Genomic DNA, 19311 nt, shown 5'->3' with positions numbered 1-19311 from the left:
CATTTCTTTTACACTTTCAGTTTGATGCTGACATTTTTCATTTATTATGCATGTACTATGAATTTTTACCTATTGAAACCCGCTTATTATAAGTACCACATAACACGTTTATTGTTTTATAGATATGTACAGTCTTTGATATATGTATATTGTAATGTTATCTACCAATAATGAAAAGTGCATTTTGTAAGTACAGTAACAGTACATAGCACTGACACTGACCTGTTTATGCTGTAGTCGTTTGGCAAGTGAAACTCGTCTGTCAGATAGATCCTTCATTCTTTTTTCGAGAAATTTCATTGTGTTGAAAAATGGTCGGAATTGCATCTGGCAGAAGCTGTGCCTTGAAGGCCAAATCTAACTGTTCGGACATTTCGGGTCCGGCTAGTAAAGCACTGATCGTCAACAAAATGCTTGCACAACACCTCCCACTGGATCTCTGGGCTCCCAAACGTGTGGCATCGAGCCTTGTTATTGTATGACACACTCTTTTTGTAAGGCTCGATCTGTCTTTCGGAAAATGATGACAATGTCGAATCTTTTCCCATTTTTTCGTGGCAATCGGGTGCAGGCATGGTTCGGTCTCACATGTAAACAATCCTACTGAAACGTCATAAGGTCACGTGACCGAGAACGAGAGTTCGTCGAAGCAGACGAAAGAGTCCGTGTAATTTCTCTTCTTAAACGCAACATTCTACTACAAACCTTCAACTTTTTTCACATGAACAGACATGAAAATAGACGAGATTCAAATTGATCCTACTATTTACGAGTTTCTAAGCAGTTTAATTTTCCCTTTAGTATCCCTTTAATGGTGGCTGACGGTGCAAATATTAACTTAAAGAACAGAACTTGTATGAAGTTTAATTCACAGAAAATAGCGACGAACATTTTATCAGTATAAATGTATGTGTTCCTTTGAAGTGTGGGAGACTACTTATCTACTACTCAACGTATTCAAACACGGTAGCTTCCCTTATCTCTAACCCGCTCACTTTGTGGAAAGAAATGTCGCCACCCTTCTAAGTCACCAGCAACCTCTTCTTACAGGAGATAAACAGGTAGACTTTCCTGGTCCAGCTTTGTTACACGATCCTCTGTGTAAGTCCATCATTCAGTGTTAAGCAAACGGTTGTCGAACCACAGGTAGATACACGCGCGCGCACACACACACACACACGGACTGGCAGATACACTTAGGATCTTACTTTGATGTATGCAGATGACATTTACATTGTTACTGATTACCCTGTCGACCTTTAAAGTAAAGTTTAATAGCTAGAAACATTTAGTAACAAACGGGGACTTACAGTTAATATGGATAAAACAAAAATATCAGTTTTTTTTTAAACATGGTGGCTTTATTAAGGATTGTGAAAAATACTGTAGTGCTGGAAGAATATTACTGTAAAACCTATTTATAGTTATTTAGGCGTTACATTCTGAAAAACATAATCTTAAAAATATTAGAAAACTAAAACCTATTCCTCTGTATGGATCTGAGATTTTGGTGATGGAAACAAGCAATAATATAGAGAAATTTTAAATAAAATTCTATAAATTAATTTTAAATGTTGGCAATGATGTTAAAAATGATAAAGCCTAGGAAAGATTTCCCCTTGTATCTGAGTTGTTTAAAAGAATTATCCAAGGCTGGTGCAGATTACTAAAGTTACCTAAACACAGGTACCCCAAACAATGTTACAATATGTAAACAGCGGCCTTGAAAAAAATCCATCACCTGCTCTGCCGCTCGTCCTTATTCTGCTGCATGAACCCGCCTTTAACGGGGTAAACGCTATACAAATAAACAAATTATTGTTGTTATTGTTATTGTTATTGTTATTACACAGTGGACTGGCCATGCTATGCTTGCCGCCAATCAAGAAACCTTGTCAACTGCTTAATCGATTTAGCTATTTACCTAACGACCACCTCCAGCTCACCAGAACAATCAGTCGTCACCTGGTAACGGTCAAGAAATGAACGTTTAGAGTTCGCACAAAAGACCCACATATAACTAATGTTGCTATGACAAATTATATAACGAATATAGCAATAATTATATTAAAACTTCCGAAGTGCACAACCGCAATGATTTCTGGAAAAGATAATCATCTTTTGATGATTACTTTTACTGCAACTTTTGAAAAGCTAAAAGGATAAAGATGAAAAGGAAAAAATTGCTCTCTCTTTCAGTCGTGGGAGTGGTGAATGGAGTCACCACTTTTCTCATTGACTGACTTTCTCTCATCTCTCTCTCTCGCTCCCCTACCTACAGAGTCAGGTACTCGATCATTTTCGACAGCTGTGTCGACTTCATAGTGAATTTTTGTTTGTAGAGTAAATGAAATCGTCAAACGAAGAATCGACTTTGTCAGGTTATGGAGCGTAGAACGTGTGGAGCTTATCCTTAGAAGCTGATGACTTTTATTTGATGTCTTTACATCACCTTTCATGACCTTTTTGATTATTGATACTTTTTATTTGATTCTTAATGAAACTGCTATTATGGGGCTGACACGCAGTATGTGTGGAGATTCATGGATTGGGCACCAGCTGTGAGGATCTGAATGAATAAGTCATTTGATGATTAAGTCACCAGCTGACATCTTTGCCTTCATGGAATGTAGATTAGAGCATCGACATGGTCCAGCCGTGCAAAACAAACTGTCATGGCTTTGCCCTTTTTAGCGGGCTATGAACCTGATAACCTTTATTTGATACAAGCGACATTATTACTTATAAGGCTACATATATACGGCTATTTGATGCTACGACCATGGACCTTTGCTAGGACCTTTGTGCCTCCAAAGACACAACATGCTAGAAGGCTCGTAGCCCAGATGAACAACGACCGCGCTCCCCATAGACAGGATCCAGCGTGGTGTCAGCGAGAAGAGTGCTACTGGAGCCAAAGCAACATTTAATCTATATTTAGTGATAGAGAGGCTGAAGAAAAACAAAAAATAAATCCTGGTTCACCCTTGTTTGAGACAATGTCACTTAAATATCTCTTCACCGCTCTGACCCCAGCTGCTTCCATTCCTTAAAAACCCGCTCAGGGCAAGAGTCTGAGGTGATTGAAAACGGTTTACTGAATATCGCAGTTTCGCAGAAAACCAGATTAGAAACTTAACTCATTATTTGCTAATAAATTCTTATTTTATAAGTTGCTCGGTTTGGTGTTGTCACAATGCAGTACAATTGAAAAGACACTGTATCAGTCATGTGAGATGTTTACGAAATCACGCCTAGACAATAAAGTATTCATAAGTAAGAGGCGTTCACCTCTTGATCAAAACAGTCAGAACTACTTTGAAATAATTTATGATTTTGCTGTCGATAAGTTCTGCTACTGGCAGATTAATGAACTGCTGCGTGCGCTGATGAAACTACGAAAACATAAAACAAGAACAGACACAGGGACAGCTTCTAAGGCAGGACACGTTATGTATATAGTGTCAGACACACGGACTGTATGCATAGATATACGCGCGCGCACGCGCACACACACGCGCGCACACACACAGGGTTTCCTAAAGCCAGAACGGGCCCCGGGGCAGACGACACTTTCCGAACATCTTGTATGAATTATTAATTGTAATCTTTTATTGTTTGTCCAGTATATAACAGTATGCTTACACGTAATATTTCGTCTGGCAATATCTACATTTTGTGTGAAGTGTAAACATTAGTAAAAAGTGTACATAAGAAGGATCCACAACACTGCATGAGGTGAACATGTTACAGTTGTATATAAGTGAGTGATCACTAAATGGGGGAAAATAATGTAAAAAGATAAGACCTGTCACACCCTTTCTATAGGTAAATGTCATACGAAGACGTAAAAAACTCGACAGATAAAAAAAAAACAAAACAACAACAACCGAAAATTAAAGACAACACAAGATTTACATCCTTGACCTTAATGAACGAGTTATGTCACAGCCTTGAGTAAAATTATTGAAGCCTGTACTTTACAACGTCCTTTAAAGTTTAGCTTTAGTTTTCCTCGTGATATCTTTTTTCATTTTTAATTAGGAAAGAAAACAAAACTAAAAAAAAAAAACTACTACTCACGACAGCCGGACCCCACCGAAAGCAGCGTTCGCGCATGCGCACACACGAAAGGCAGCGTGTCCATAGATGCGCCGCTGCCGTCTCAGGTATAAAAGACAACAGGTGTGAGTACAAGAGTAGTACTGTCTCAAGCTGTGGTGTGTGACAGTCAACCTTGTCCTCTCCATCAACATGAAGCTGTGTCTCCTCATCTGTGTGGTCATCGCTGGCACTTTGGGTAAGTTTGTCTTTAAGCCCAATACCCCGATGTTCTCTCCTAGTGATACACCGAAGTAAAAACAACATAAACTTTAGGATTAAATCTACAACTAAACTTTATTTTTATATTTTAAAAGTGGTATTAACCGAATTTGAAAAAAAATGGACGAAAGTTTGACATTTGGCAACGATTTTATATCATGGTCTAGACTCTAGAGCCTTTGGCAAACGTGGTCTTAAACTTTAAGTCTATATTTCCTCTGAGCTGAAAATTGATTGATACAAATTATTACTAACAGTTGTCGAGTCCTTTCAAACAGTATCTCTCCGTGACGTCACGCAACATGACACACACACACACACACATTACTTAACTGTCATTATGTCATTATGTAAGCGCCATTAGTAAATTTTGAAAATAAAAAAACAAAAACAAAAAACACAGCAGTGCCAAGTAGGTAGAGAATGTCTAATATTGTAACAACCAGTTTTGTTGAATTAATCGGGCTGCATCAGTAAGAAGCTTGTCACCAAGGGGTTGTGGGTTCGGATCTCGTCTGCGGCACACGTCGTTTCTAAATTTTGAGTCTGTTTACCAGGGTGAAGTTGATTGTTGTGTACGTGGCTTGACACTACTCGAAGAAGTCAATAGTTTTACGACCCCGGTGATTTAATGTCCTTGTTTTTATCAAATGTCAACCATTTTAAAGAAAAAACGAGTTATCTGAGCACTTAGTCTAGTAAAAAAAATCTAACTCAAAGAATTGTTTAAATAAATTAAAAAGCAATTTTTACATCCCTGTGAGAAGTTTGTTTCGATAATTTTTATCAAACAATTCAATAAAGAAATAACGGTTTTTGGATGACATTTATTACAGTTTCTTAAATGAAATATAACTACTTCGGAATAACTTTCGCTACAGTGTTTCGTTCGATAACAAATTTCTTAATTACGTGCGTTGACAATTAAATCTCGCACAAAGCCAAGGCGTTGCATAAATCGTAGTGTTTATATTGAGTGTGTGTGTGTGTGTGTTTTCATATATGAACGACTGAAAATGTACAGAAATAATTTTGTATTTTTGTTGTCTTTTTTCAATGTAAATTCACCCAAACCTTGCCTACTTGAAGTTATTTCTGGCTCAGCTTATTTCTTTTACAACTGGTAATTCTCTTGAGTATGTGTAGACGCGGTACACTGACTGTTTGAAACAATTTTAAAGTTGGTAAACTAGATACCTTCAGTGCCTCACTGAGATCAGACAGAGGGGCGTGGGATCTGCATGAGTGAGTGAGTGAGTGAGTGAGTGAGTGAGTGAGTGAGTGAGTGAGTGAGTGAGTGATGAGTGAGTGAGTGAGTGAGTGAGTGAGTGAGTGAGTGAGTGAGTGAGTGAGTGAGTGAGTGAGTGATGAGTGAGTGAGTGAGTGAGTGAGTGAGTGAGTGAGTGAGTGAGTGAGTGAGTGAGTGAGTGAGTGAGTGAGTGAGTGAGTGAGTGAGTGAGTGAGTGAGTGAGTGAGTGAGTGAGTGAGTGAGTGAGTGAGTGAGTGAGTGAGTGAGTGAGTGAGTGAGTGAGTGAGTGAGTGAGTTTTTCCGTGAATCCATTATTTACAGCATACGCTGTACCATGTACATGCTACTTCGTTACAAATGAGAAAGAAAGGTTAATCTTTTTAAAGACGGATTTAGTCTAGAGAAAAATTAAATAAATAATTTAGTTTGCGTGAAAACTCTAACGTCTGTCCACAATCCTATATCAACATTTCACAGAGCTGTGACTAGCGGACCAGCAAATATAAGACCGAAAATTGAAAATGTTGTTGGCAGAACAGCATCACACAATTTTATTCCTAAACAAATTAACAGAGGACAAAACTAAAGACACTGGATGTCCCATGATTTACATTCACTCTATGTCAGATCTCATTCTCAATTTCAATGGAGTCACACTATATGCTTATCTGTTTGGGCGTGAAAGGTGAAACATTGTCGTGAATTGCTTATATATCTCAGTCTCTGTTTCTCTGTGTGTTTGTGTGTTTGTACTCTCGGGTGACAAGACTGTTAATCTGTTTTTAAAGAAAGGCTGAATTAAAGCGATTTATCCCTAACACTAAGCGTTTGTCACTTGTAACAGGTCAAAGAGAGGTCAGTGTCCAAACCATTCCGGTTTTCACGGCATCTGTGTCGAACTCAGCACCGATGACTCCGACTGTGATTCGGGTCAGTCTTGAATCTCAATTGTCAAAGTTGTGTGTGCGTGTGTGTGTGTGTGTACGCGTTTATACCTTCTTGTGTCTGTGTGTGTGTGTAGCGTGCATGCAAATAATACTCTTAGTATAAGAAACATATTTGTTTAATTGGTTAGTCCTAAAAAGATCTTTAAACAACGACATTAACGTCTATTGTCATGATAAAAATCCCTTTTGGTGACGTCACAGGGTTGAAATGCTGCTCCAACGGTTGCGGCACGGTGTGTATGGAGCCAGTGCAGGTTCACGCAGGTAAGTGCACGAGGTTAATTAGAGGGACGCCAGTGAGCATGCGCGGGACTAATCTTTACTTTCCTGAATTGTAGCTTTTTATTTTCTCGACCCTGTCGAAGTCCTCAAAATATTGTTTTGACAGGTTCTTAAAGGATAAAAGACATTAAATGCTACACCTACACCTTGCTGCAGTTTATTACGAGAACTGACACTAGCCAGTAGCTATGGATAGGACAAAAGAAATTCACAGGCCATAATATTTCTTGTATATTTAATTGCTTACTGTGTTATCTCCCTTTGTTGTGTACAGGAAGCTGCCCAAAGTCCAACAGGCTGCCCGACAGCTGCAGCAGTGACGCGTCGTGTGCATCCGACAAGAAGTGCTGTCGCGAGGAGTTCAACAAGGTCTGCAAGAAGGCTGTGTAGCCTCTGAATTCGAAGAAAATAAGTTTACTCGTCATGTGAACGTGCGGAGGTGAAAGATTAAAAAAATCTTGTGATGCGCATGTTCCACGTGTTGTTTTTGTACTGCTTGTCACTCACTCACTCACTCACTCACTCACTCACTCACTCACTCACTCACTCACTCACTCACTCACTCACTCACTCACTCATCACTCACTCACTCACTCACTCACTCACCACTCACTCACTCACTCACTCACTCACTCACTCACTCACTCACTCACTCACTCACTCACTCACTCACTCACTCACTCACTCACTCACTCACTCACTCACTCACTCACTCACTCACTCACTCACTCACTCACTCACTCACTCACTCACTCACTCACTCACTCACTCACTCACTCACTCACTCACTCATCACTCACTCACTCACTCACTCACTCACTCACTCACTCAGGGAGACGTCACATCATTTATTGCAATTTCTGATCGCTGGCTTAGGTTTGTAAGATGTCAGAAGGTTCCAATCTATTGAGCTTGAATGCGATCAAATCCGAAATATCTTGCTTATCTTAGTATTTTCCTCGACTTCTTGACTTAGTTTCAAAGAAAAAAGCTTACAGCAGACAGTGCAGCTGTGGCACAGGTATCAAAGATTGTGACAAGCAGTGCTCCAAAAAAAAAAAAAAATAAATAAAAAGCTTTGTTTTTGACAGTGAGGACCACGTGTCGACCATATGTTATATTTTTCTAGATGCGACACCCGCTTACAAGACTGCACTGGGTCACCATGATACAAACTTACTGAGTAGACACAAACCACCCGCCACTAAGTGTTTAACATTCTAATATGACTAATGACTAATTAGAATTTAATAAGAGCAGATGAAATTCCTTTCGATTACTGATATTGGCAAAAAAAACCCGCTTTGATAAACATTAATGAATGTTAATTTACCAAAAATTTAATAAACCAACAATAACAACAGGAATGTTCATGAAACACAGTGCGACTTGGTCTGTTCTCTGAGAAACACTTGGGTTAACGAACGCATTGACTCTTTTATCTCCAATTATTACCCTCTGTATTTCAGAGAGAGAGAGAGAGAATAATCTCTGAAAGCAGATCACCAACCAGTCAGGGTGAGCGCCTGATGCTACACAGTGAACTTTCTACCCCGAAATGACTTTTTAAGTGTGTGTTTGATGCTAACTAAACTGTGTTTGTATTGTCATGACAAGACACTGAAGTGTTTATCGACAGAGCAGCAGCTACGATGCTACAGTCCGTAGTCACAATTATTCGAGAACTTTGGTGTGAATCGTTCATTAGTAGTGTATCTGGTGTCAAGGATAAAATATTTCTCTAGGAAAGGTGAAAAGGGTTAGGAAACACATCTAGAATTTATTTTTTTTTAGTCACATCTGTTTTTTTTTAATAACTTTGAAGTTTAGTGATTTCTTACACCAAACCTAATGTTTAATTTTACAAATAATTTATGATTACTTTTGTTTTTGATAAGATACATGAAAAATCAGTTTTTTAAAATTAAATTAAAGTCAGTAATCGTCTAGAGTGTGGAGAGACAAGTGATGACCACAACAGGGACGTTGTGTGAACGCTGCACGTGCCGTCACCTACAGACTTGTGTTACACAACGACACTTTGTCTACATGACGAGTGGTCAGGAAACTACAACCGGACAAACATCTTCACAGACCCCAGCATGACAGTCACGTGATTACTGGCTGGTAACCACTCGTCCTCACTAATGCCTGTAACTTATATAGAAACCGGATATTAAGGTACAGTAACTAGAGAACACAATCAGTTACTGTTCAACTTTTTCTGTCTCTCTGTATGTCGACGTGGTCGCCTACACACAATGTTTGAAGACTCGGCAACACAGCTAAGAATAATCCGTGTACATCATAGTCGTTGTCTACTTGTCGTCGTTTTATTACGGGTACAATTGTACTGAGCTGCTCGCTTTAAATACACAGGTGTATTTAGCTCTTTGCTGTTAATACACAAGGTCCTTTCCTTGCTAGTCCTCATGGAGAATAGGGTCACAACAAGACCTCACCAGCGGACCTGGTATAGGGCAGCCCCCTCAGTTGGCCCCATGTGATTCCCACGTCCTTTGCCTGCTCTCTACTGTTCTTTTGAAAGTCTGCTTTGTTCTCAAAAGACTACGACTTTCCGAGCTGTAGATCTGAACTCAGGGCCGTTGAGATCCAGTACGGGCCCACGGCAGACGACTTGCTAAACTGCCTGATTGTACACCAGCAAGTCAGCCTTACCATCGACATCACCTCCCCACCTTTGGCAGATAACAAGACCCTGTTTTCCTGTTCTGTGAAACACTGAGGACAGGCTGTTGCCACACGATATTTCCGATACAAGAGCTTTTCTCGGAGTTTGCTTCTATGGCGGACACTAACAGTCCTTTGCGCAGCTGATGCTAACACTGGCAGCTGAGAGTCTCAGCCGTTCCACGAGAAAGAAGTGCAAACTATTTGTAGTTTTGTGGTTATTTGTGGTTAATAAGGGCGATCACTGTAGATCTAACGGCGACGACTCCAGATAACAAGGATCGATGACATCGGAAAAATATTGAGAATATACTGAGAACATCTTAAGAATATGAAGGAATATTATCATATTATACAACGAAAAAGGGGATTGTCGCTTCACTTTCTTTACTGTAACTCAAGTTTGCTGCAGCAGTGAGTGTAGCACGCGAGAGAGATCGACATCCAGCTGGACCTGTGTTGTGAGTAGTGGTCATGCGCTTTGCAGCAGCAGATCGTTCGCTCACAACTGTGGTTCTCTTTAGCCGTCGGATCGTTTGATACTGTGTGCAACTTCACTGTGTGAACTTTCCTTTTAGTTTTCTGTGGCTGCTATTGTGTATTTTATTTGTGTACTTTTATGTACAATTTTTCGGCGCATTGAGCGTTTCTCAAGGATTCGGATTTTGCGCGTTACAAAACTCCTTCTTCTTCTTCTTCTTCTCCCAACTCTACTCTTACCCCGATAGTTCCAGTAAAGTAACCCTGGCAATCGTGTAAGCTGGTTTGTGCAGGGTGTGTCCTATCCACTCCCATGTGCACTTTGTGATGCCTAGCTAGTGGCATTCTGTTGGTTCCTTTCCACAGGCTGCTGTTGGAGATCTTTACAGGCCATCTTATTCCTAGAAGTTGACGTAGTCATCGGTTGGTAAAGATCTGGTGATTGTTGTTGATGGTGTTTGTCACTCTCAAGGTTTCAGAACCATGCCGTAGGACTGTCTTCATATTGGTGTTGAAGATGTGCGTCTTACTGCTGAAGGATAATACTCGGGAGTTCCACATGGGGAGTAGGCTGTTGAAAGCATGCCTGGCCTTGTTGATGCGGCTTTTGATGTCATCGTCCGCTCCACGGTCCTTGTTGACAATGTTCCCCAGATACGCGAAGCGGTCTGTTTTCGGGATGTTCTCTAAATTTATGCCTGGTGCGATGGCAGTCTTTGAGAACATGTCTGACATGATACAGTGGCCACATTGTACAAGCTTAGAGAGCTATAAATAGTTTGCCCCTACATCCGAGTGCGACACAACCAGGCGATGTCAGCATCCTGACGAGAGCTGCAGTGGTGAAGATGTGCGATGCTGGCTGCCGCCCTCACATCACGTGACTAAGTCCTCGCAGTCCTCGTTTTGTATAATCTTCTTTTTAGACGTGCTCTGTTTTCTACCACAGAATCATGGCATTTCTCTTTATCTTCAGCCTTCCGTTGCCTGTCACCATGCTCTGATACTTCACACACTGAGGTGAGTGTCAGCGACAGACAGACAGACAGACAGACAGACAGACAGACAGACAGACAGACAGACAGACAGACAGACAGACAGACAGACAGACAGACAGACAGACAGACAGACAGACAGACAGACAGACAGACAGACAGACAGACAGACAGACAGACAGACAGACAGACAGACAGACAGACAATGATCAATGTCATATCACAATAAAGAAATATGTCTTTAGGTTATTCGTGTATAAATCCGACTAATTTGATGGATTACTGTTTGCACAGATTTCACAGTTAAGACATATTTACATGTTTGTACATATTTTGTCAAGCATGTTACTATATATGACAAAGGCGGTCTTATCTAGAATTAAAGTCAGTCATATGAAGATTTATATGTGGACATGTTAAGTTCTAAATTACGATCTTATACGGCTTATGAACTCTTCACTGATCCTCCCTGCTTTAAGTAATCATCCATGATCATCATTGTTGACAAAGCATCACAACGACATCACTGAATGATTACAAGTCTGCTCACTGATGTGTATTGTAACATCACTCTATAATGACTGAGCTCCACTGACATTATAGAGTGATTACTGTTTACTGAAATGTACTGACATCCTAAAAATATTTAATACTGAACTCCACTGTGACATCACAGAATGATTACAGACCTGTTTACTAAGCTTCAGTGTGACGTCACATAAGCCAACTGTCAAAAATGTCTGGTCATCAGCCGTCTGCTCCACAAAAGGTAAGACACGGAAAAGTTTGATGAATTTCTCCTCTGGGGCGGTCGAATCATCATTTTCTTCATCTTCATCATCATCTCAGTGATGTTTTTAGTGTTCATTCTCGTGATTTTTTTCTCACTGTAACAACTCTCACAGGGACAGCGCCCTAAGGGAAGAGGAGGTAAACAACGTTCTAGAGGTCGTGGCTGGGTGGAAGTTTACCTACACACCGTGACTGACCAACAGGCTGAGCTACTTGCTGACACAGGTGAGTGGAATGTTTAAAGTCACTTCATTCTCAAAAGAACAATAGCTCTAAGTAGGATAAACAGCAAACAAGAGTAAAGTAGATAACATTCGTAATAATTCAATCCATGTGAATGACAAAGGACTGGAAGAGGTGAAGACGAAGTCAGGAGCTGACGTAGACTTTGACCCCAACCCCTCACCTGTACCAGGTGTGAAGGTTCTCCTCATCCGCGGTGATGCTTCTCAGATCAAAGCAGCAGTTAGTCTCATCAATCAGAAGACTGGCTCAAAGGTTTGTTTGTTGGTTTCATAACAGTGTTACGATGTTGTGTGACAAAAAATAATACAGGACATCAGCCTTAATGGATGTTAGAATTGTACAGTGGGCGATAACCAGAAGCTGATACAAATTGGAACAAAATACAAAGCATGCAAAATGTCTTAACACAATAGTTCATGTACATTTAAATTTACTAAAATGGTGTTGACACAGGAACCATTACCAGACCAGGCCCAGACATTCTGGCTACAGTGGGTTGAGGCCGCGTTCCCTCATCTCGACTCTCGCGCCTACTTCCTGCCTCCTGTCTACGTCAACCGCGTGCCCATGACTAGACAGTCGGTAGCTGGTCAGGAGGTTCTGGTCCTACAGTCAGGTCAGACAAGTCAGTCAGGTCACACAGGTCAGTCAGGTCACACAGGTCAGACGGCGATGATTCCATCAGCTGCTGCTTCCATTCCTCAGCCACCTCGCGTTCAGGACAGTGACCTCAGAGACGATGCAGCCATGCAACGGGTGCTCTACTGTCTCCAGAAATTGTGTGAAGACAACAAAGAAGTCATGGTTGGACTGACTCAGCTTCAGTTCGGCGACTACCTGGGGGAACCTTGTTACACTGCTGCAGCTGCACAGCTCCCCCTAGCGGCCAACCTCACATCTGCACTGCCACGAAACTGGAAACAGGGCGACTTTGATGTGCTTCTCATTCACCGACATTTCGGTTTAGTCACGTGCGAGGTGAAGGCCTTTGGTGACAACACACAGGCACTGAATATGTCGAAGGACGATAAAGAAAAAAACATCAGAAAAAAGCTCAAAGAAGCCGTGTTACAGGTGGACAAGGCGGAGGCCATGTTGTCTCACCTGGTGTCCGACATCGCTCCCGGTCTGCCCGTCACTAAGGTCATCGCCTTCCCCAACCTCACAACTCGTCAAATACAACAGGCCATCTCCGGTGACAACCTCCTCATTCAGGTTTCAGTATCTCTCCGTTACCATACATGTCTTCTAGGATATACCTAGGAATTTTAATGATAGTGTTTATAGCCATGTGTATATAGAGCAAATAATTGTTTGGGGGAAAGGGTGTGTCCGCACGTGTGTGTGTAAGTGGCGGTTGTTATCAAATCATATTCAGTGTAGTGTTACTTGGCAACTAAACGAATTCTAGTTTCTTTTCTTCTTTGGTGTACATTATTGTATTCACGCTGTGTCAGCACCATTCATTCCCATAAATTCATTGGATGTAGACACTTGTTCTGTTTTAACAGCATTATTATCCTGTTACAGCCATTCTAAGCTACTGAACTGTACTTACATTGTACTTAATACTTTAATGTTCAGAGTATTTTACTTACATCTGTCATCTCTATATTTCACTCATTTCACAAGCCATGATATGGATCTTGTACAGGACCTGTGTCAGTGTCTGGGAGCAAGTGATCCCGCCGACATCCCAGGTCTGTGTCTGTGCTGTGATCAGTTGTCTGACCCCAAGACCCCGTGTGACGTCAGTAGTCACGTGCTGAAGGAACTCGGACACTGGTGGCAGCGACGTGTGGCTGGGGCTGGACCTGTCAGTCACATGACACCTGAGTTGTACAAGACACTGGTAGCCAGGTAAATATTACAATAATGTGTAGTCACAACACTGTCACAGTCTAAGCCTGTCGTGTACGATGTTAAATGTGACATCAGTGCTCACGTCAGTGTTGTCGTCAGAGAAATCGTCAACTGACTAAATTTTAAAAGCAAGATTTTTATCTTGAGCAAGTTTGGGTAACTGTTACCAAATGTTACAGTGAAAATCGGAAATGTGATGTTGATGTTGATGAGCGACGAAGCACAAGTCCCTAACGTCGATTTCGTCGCCAACGGCTTGTCGGTTGGTCCTCAATCTGCTGTGCCAACCTCTTCCAGAAACTGAGTCTTTACAGTCGAAGAAATTTCCAACAACACTTTATTCACAATATATACGACAGTCCTCACTTGCAGACACGCTGGTAAATCGGCGACACGCGCTGTAACTACACTAACAGCCACCTGCTGACGTCACGACTGCACGCGCCTCACAATTCTGAGCACAGTGACACACCTTATACAGTCAAATCTCGCTACTGTCGGTATTATAAAAATTGTTGCTCGGTCACGACAAAATTCAATGCAAAATAAATTTACTATCCCACCTGCCGACGAAAAGATGCACGAGAACGAGGAGATCGAGCTGTCTGACTTTCTCAAAGCCGACGAGCGCCTCGCAACTGGAGGGTCTTTCACGATGGAGGAGATTGCGGAGGAGATGCTGTGCAGTGAGTAGCCGGTGGAAAGCGAGGATCCGCCGACAGAACATGCGCCAGCCGACGATTCTTGTGAGCTTTGTGCACTGACGGGGAACTTGAACAAATAAAGCAGTTTTTACGAACCCTCGCTACTATACCACTTTTGCTCGGTCCCGCTAGGTGGCATAGTAGCGAGATTTGACTGTATTACATTTACATTGTACATTGTACACAGGTCATTATCACCAGTCAGTTGTAACCCACCCTATTGAATTGCAATTGAATCATCCATTAATGTTGTTTTTCATGTTCAACAAAAAAATAAAGATGTAAGCAATCCAAGTCCGACTGTTTGCCGGAGGCGAACCATTGTCACAGTGTTATAATTATTCTCTTTTTTTTCTGAGTACTTATTTTTCTCCCAGCTCACTAACTGCCTGCTGTAAACTTGTGAAACTATAAACATAGTTTCCCTTAAAATTTTTATTATGCTGTTTTGCATTGTGCTGGACTACTTCAATTTTTAATTTGGAGCAGATCATTGTGTCCGTTATAGAAGTAAGCTTTAGAAAAATTCTTCAGTTAACGTAAGTTACAGAGTGAAAAGTTATTTTTTAGTTTTAATAGAAATCATTTATTTTTATTTTTATTTGAGAAAAATGAAATGAAGTTAACTATTAACTTATTATTAACTGTAAAAAATAGAAATTGTTTTTGTAACACACATCAACTGATGTGACTGTACTAGATTCTGTGGTCCGGCGACAACAGTGACTGTGCCATGTACAAGTCCTCCACGTGTGAGTGTCAAGACCCTGGGTCAGGCCGTGTGGTGGACAGGACAGTGCTACACTGCTGTCATCACACTCTTCCAGGAGCAACTTCACCTGCTGAACATGGCGCCTCCCAGACTCTTTGTTGCAGGACCGCCCGGTACAGGTAAAACTGTGGTGCTGCTGATGATGGGCATAAAATGGCTGTTTGATGGTCACCCCGTCTACATTGTGAGTACTTGGTGGGGGAGTCGTGCAGCGAGCACCATGCTGTATCACCTGTTGCTGCAGACAGTAAACACACAACAGTCAGCAGGTGTCTCACCCGGTCAGCCTCACCTCCTGCAGTATTATATTGAGGGCGGTAATGACGTGGAGAAGGCCGTCAACGACTTGTCACAGGCAGCAAGAGGAAGGTCGTTGTACGTCATCGCTGATGAAGTGATCGGGTGAGTAGTACATCGTGTGATGTGATGATACACACACAGGTAGATGCCGATTGCTGTGATCTAATAATCACAACCAGGTGTTTAACAGGAGATAATTCCTTAATCAAAGGGACACGTGACTTGCTCACTATTTTTATCGCGGCCGCTTTTTGCAATGACTTGTACGCATGCGCGAACTGCCATACGTGGTTACCAAGGTGACAAACCTTCATCTCGATCATCCGAAAGAAACGCTAGGTATAAAAGTAAGAAAAGCCGAGATGGATCTGCTACAAGACTGCTGGTAAAATGAAATGAGAAAGTTGTGATTTGTCCTGATGAACACATTGCGACAGTTAGCACTAACTTGAAGACAACGAAGGTGAACAAAGATGTGGAACAGAAGAGGACAGCAGTCGATGGATTCAATACATGCTCAACAGCCAAAACAATGATAATAATACTGATTGTGCATTTAAGACTTTATTTTCAAAGTAAGGCACAACAAACTTACTTCTTATGTATTTTGCATGTTTAATATATTTTCAGGTAGAATTTCTTGTGTAAGTTACACATTCACGACAACTATATTTACTACTTATCTTGCAGTCAGTTTCACCACCTCATCCTTTGTCTACTATAGATGACATAAACACAGAAAATGAGAGATATCTTTTTGGTACGTGTACATGTACGTGTTGAACCAGATGAGTCCCTTAAACATTAGTTTTGTACATCTGTACACAATTCTTTTCCGTAAAAAACGGTAATGATTGTCAATTCATTATTTTTTTGTACAAGATAGATTTATGTGTATATTTACACATTTTGCTTCAGACAACAGATTTATATTCGCTCTTGCCTCCTCCCTCATGCATGTATACACATCTACAGACTACACACACACAACCACAGTGTTCACCGATATTCACACACATTATTATGTAAAGTTACATTTAGCTTATCATACAACTAGCCTCCCCTTGACATCAACGTATTAAACATTTACTGTCTAGTGACACAAACACAGACATACTCTGAACACGTGACACAAAGTTGTTCTTTATTGTGATTTAAAGTGATATTTCTGTTCCTGATACTTCATAAAATACTTTGACAGGAATTGAAAACTTGTGATGTTTGTGCGCTCCACGACCTTTGACCAGCAGGAAGCTGTGTGTGACGGTAACTACTGTAACACTCATGTCTGTCACAGGTTTCACTTCGACACTGTGTGTGACAAGCTGCTGACACAAGTTCCTCGTCTCCATCTTTGGGCGGCAAGTTGTTACCATGGATACGCACCCGCCGGCTGGCAAGTGGAATGTTTAACCAGACCCCTCCGCTCTCCTCCGGCCGTCGTCAGGGAAGTCGAGCAGAACGACTTGATCACTAGGCACCATGATGTCCTGCCTTACAGCGAGCGAGGTGTGCCCGACCACACAGACGGCCCGCCAGTCAGACGATTGTATCACCGAGGTCAAGGTCACTCAGGTCATTTTCTAGTTCACTGTGTGACGTGCGGTCGTGACGTGGCCAGCTTCCTACACAGTCTCCGTGTTGGTGTTACAGGTAGGTGTGAGTATTGTGTAGTGTAACGTGTGTGGACTAATAAACAGTTGTCATCACATTTCGTCTTTTCCCTTTTATCTGCGCCGGGGTTTGTGTATACTAGTCATCTGTGAGTCTGTGACATCATGTTTCTGTCTCCACATTTTGTCTCAGTTTTCTAGAACATTTTTATTCAACTGTAACATCTACGCCATCTTGCCCTATGTCAGAGCTGTTCATCATTTGTATTACTTGTGTCTACGTCACTCACACTTCTAACGTGTTTGGCACTGCTGACCACTCAGTTTTTTAGTTTGTGATGTGTGGACCTGTGTCCTATAGCTGCACTGTGTGTAGAGTAGATGTTTGTGTTCTCTTCATCTCAACGATGTGACTGACGATGAGTGTGACATCAGGGATTGTTGGTTGTGTGTCGTCTGCTCCATGTGTGTTTGAGGCTGCTGTCACGATGGCTTGTGTCTGGATACTTACCTGTGTTACCTACAACTGAAGTATTCAGGTGAATCTTTGTTCACCTCCTCTTGACTGTGTGAGACCTGAAATGTTGCTGTGTGTAACGCCGTTGTTTGTGTTGTTTACTTTGTGTACAACATGTTGTGTTTACCTACAGTGTGATTGTGTTGTGGAGTCTGATAATCTACATGGACATTGCTGACTGCTTATGTCAAAGGTCATAGCGGGAAAGATATCATCATCATCATCATCGTCATCAAGACGATGTGTTTTTCCTGTGTGTGTGTCATTAATATCCACGTGTCTGTCAGTGTGTACGCTGTATCTTCGACAAGTACCTAATAATAAAAACTTACTTTAAATGTTAACAGAGAATTTCACGACAACAGCCACGACCGTTACCTCCACCAACAACGGCACAACACCGCCCTGCCTACAGTGGAGAGACGTGCTGCTGTTGTACAGGGGTATGAAGAGTAACGACTCGGGTCTGATGAAGGGACTTACAGAAGCGGGTATCCCAGTGCAGGTGATGAATGACGATGATATTGAGGACGTGGCTACGGCCCGCAGTGACGTGGTGTGGGGGACGGATGGACTTCGTGTTTGTGGTCTGGAGAGAAAAGTCGTCGTGTGTTTGGAGGATCATTATGTACCCTGGTTTAACTCTATGTCCCGGTGTACGTCACAACTTGTGATTGTCTACGATGACGACGAAAAGAAGGATACAAAGTGACGTTATAGACTTGTTGTTTGTGACACATTTATGTATATCTATTTATATGCTCACGGCTTTCACAAGAAGCAGTGTGGCGAAGGAGCAACGGTAATTACGGGCTGCAGCAGGCAAAGTGACGAGCGATGCATCGCCCTGACCAGCTGCCATGTGGATGTAAAGCAGCAAGAGGAAGAGGACGATGAAGAGGAAGAGGACACTGACGTCGTCTAACAAAACAAACAAAACAATGATGACAGGAATAGCGAATGGAAGCGGATCTAGAAAATAAAACTAAACTCCCGACGACTGGATGTACAGTAATAAAGAACGGTTATACTTTTGTAAGGATTTAAGTATTTAAAGTAGTCAGGACTGTGTGCTTTTGTGTTTGCGTGTCTGTATGGAGCTATATTCACATAAACAAGCATCGGGTCCTTGAAAGAATAGCAAAATCGCAAAGGAAAGTAAAAAAATAAATAAATAAAATATTATGAGCCTACTTTGTGAAGTAATTGAAGAAATCCAGCAACTAATTCTATATCATGGAAAAGCAGCCAGCCCTGTAAACAGCTGACTCATTCAGAGAAAGAGCAGTGTGCCGAGTCGAGATCTGAACCCAGGACAACAAAAATTGACAAAAACTGGACTAAAAAATTATGAGCCTACTTTTTGCAGAAAATTGGTATTTTACACTGAGCCGGCAACTAAGGCAAAGCAGCCAGCCCTGTAACAACTGTCACATTCAGACAAAGATGAGCGTGTCCGAGACGAGATCTGAACCAAGGACAACAAATCCTAACTGTACTGGCGACAGGCGCTAACCGTTGTGTCACAGGACCAAAG

The 19311-nt window shown here is 41.6% G+C and overlaps 1 protein-coding gene across 1 annotated transcript in view; it reads left to right on the top strand.

The window, feature by feature from the left end:
* LOC112575723 overlaps nucleotides 1-18699 on the top strand; it is a 29539-nt gene extending 10840 nt beyond the window's left edge. The window contains exons 5-8 of the mRNA XM_025257723.1: nucleotides 12459-13226; nucleotides 13660-13705; nucleotides 18122-18354; nucleotides 18553-18699. Of these exons, the coding sequence (XP_025113508.1) occupies nucleotides 12459-13226; nucleotides 13660-13705; nucleotides 18122-18354; nucleotides 18553-18699 (1194 nt within the window). The remainder of the gene's footprint in view (nucleotides 1-12458; nucleotides 13227-13659; nucleotides 13706-18121; nucleotides 18355-18552) is intronic.
* Nucleotides 18700-19311: the final 612 nt, after the last annotated feature.

This window comes from Pomacea canaliculata, linkage group LG11 (assembly GCF_003073045.1).
Source record: "Pomacea canaliculata isolate SZHN2017 linkage group LG11, ASM307304v1, whole genome shotgun sequence".
In the NCBI taxonomy this organism is placed as follows: domain Eukaryota; kingdom Metazoa; phylum Mollusca; class Gastropoda; order Architaenioglossa; family Ampullariidae; genus Pomacea; species Pomacea canaliculata.
Note: the sequence above shows the minus strand (reverse complement) of the source record. Positions and strands in the feature narration are given on the sequence as shown.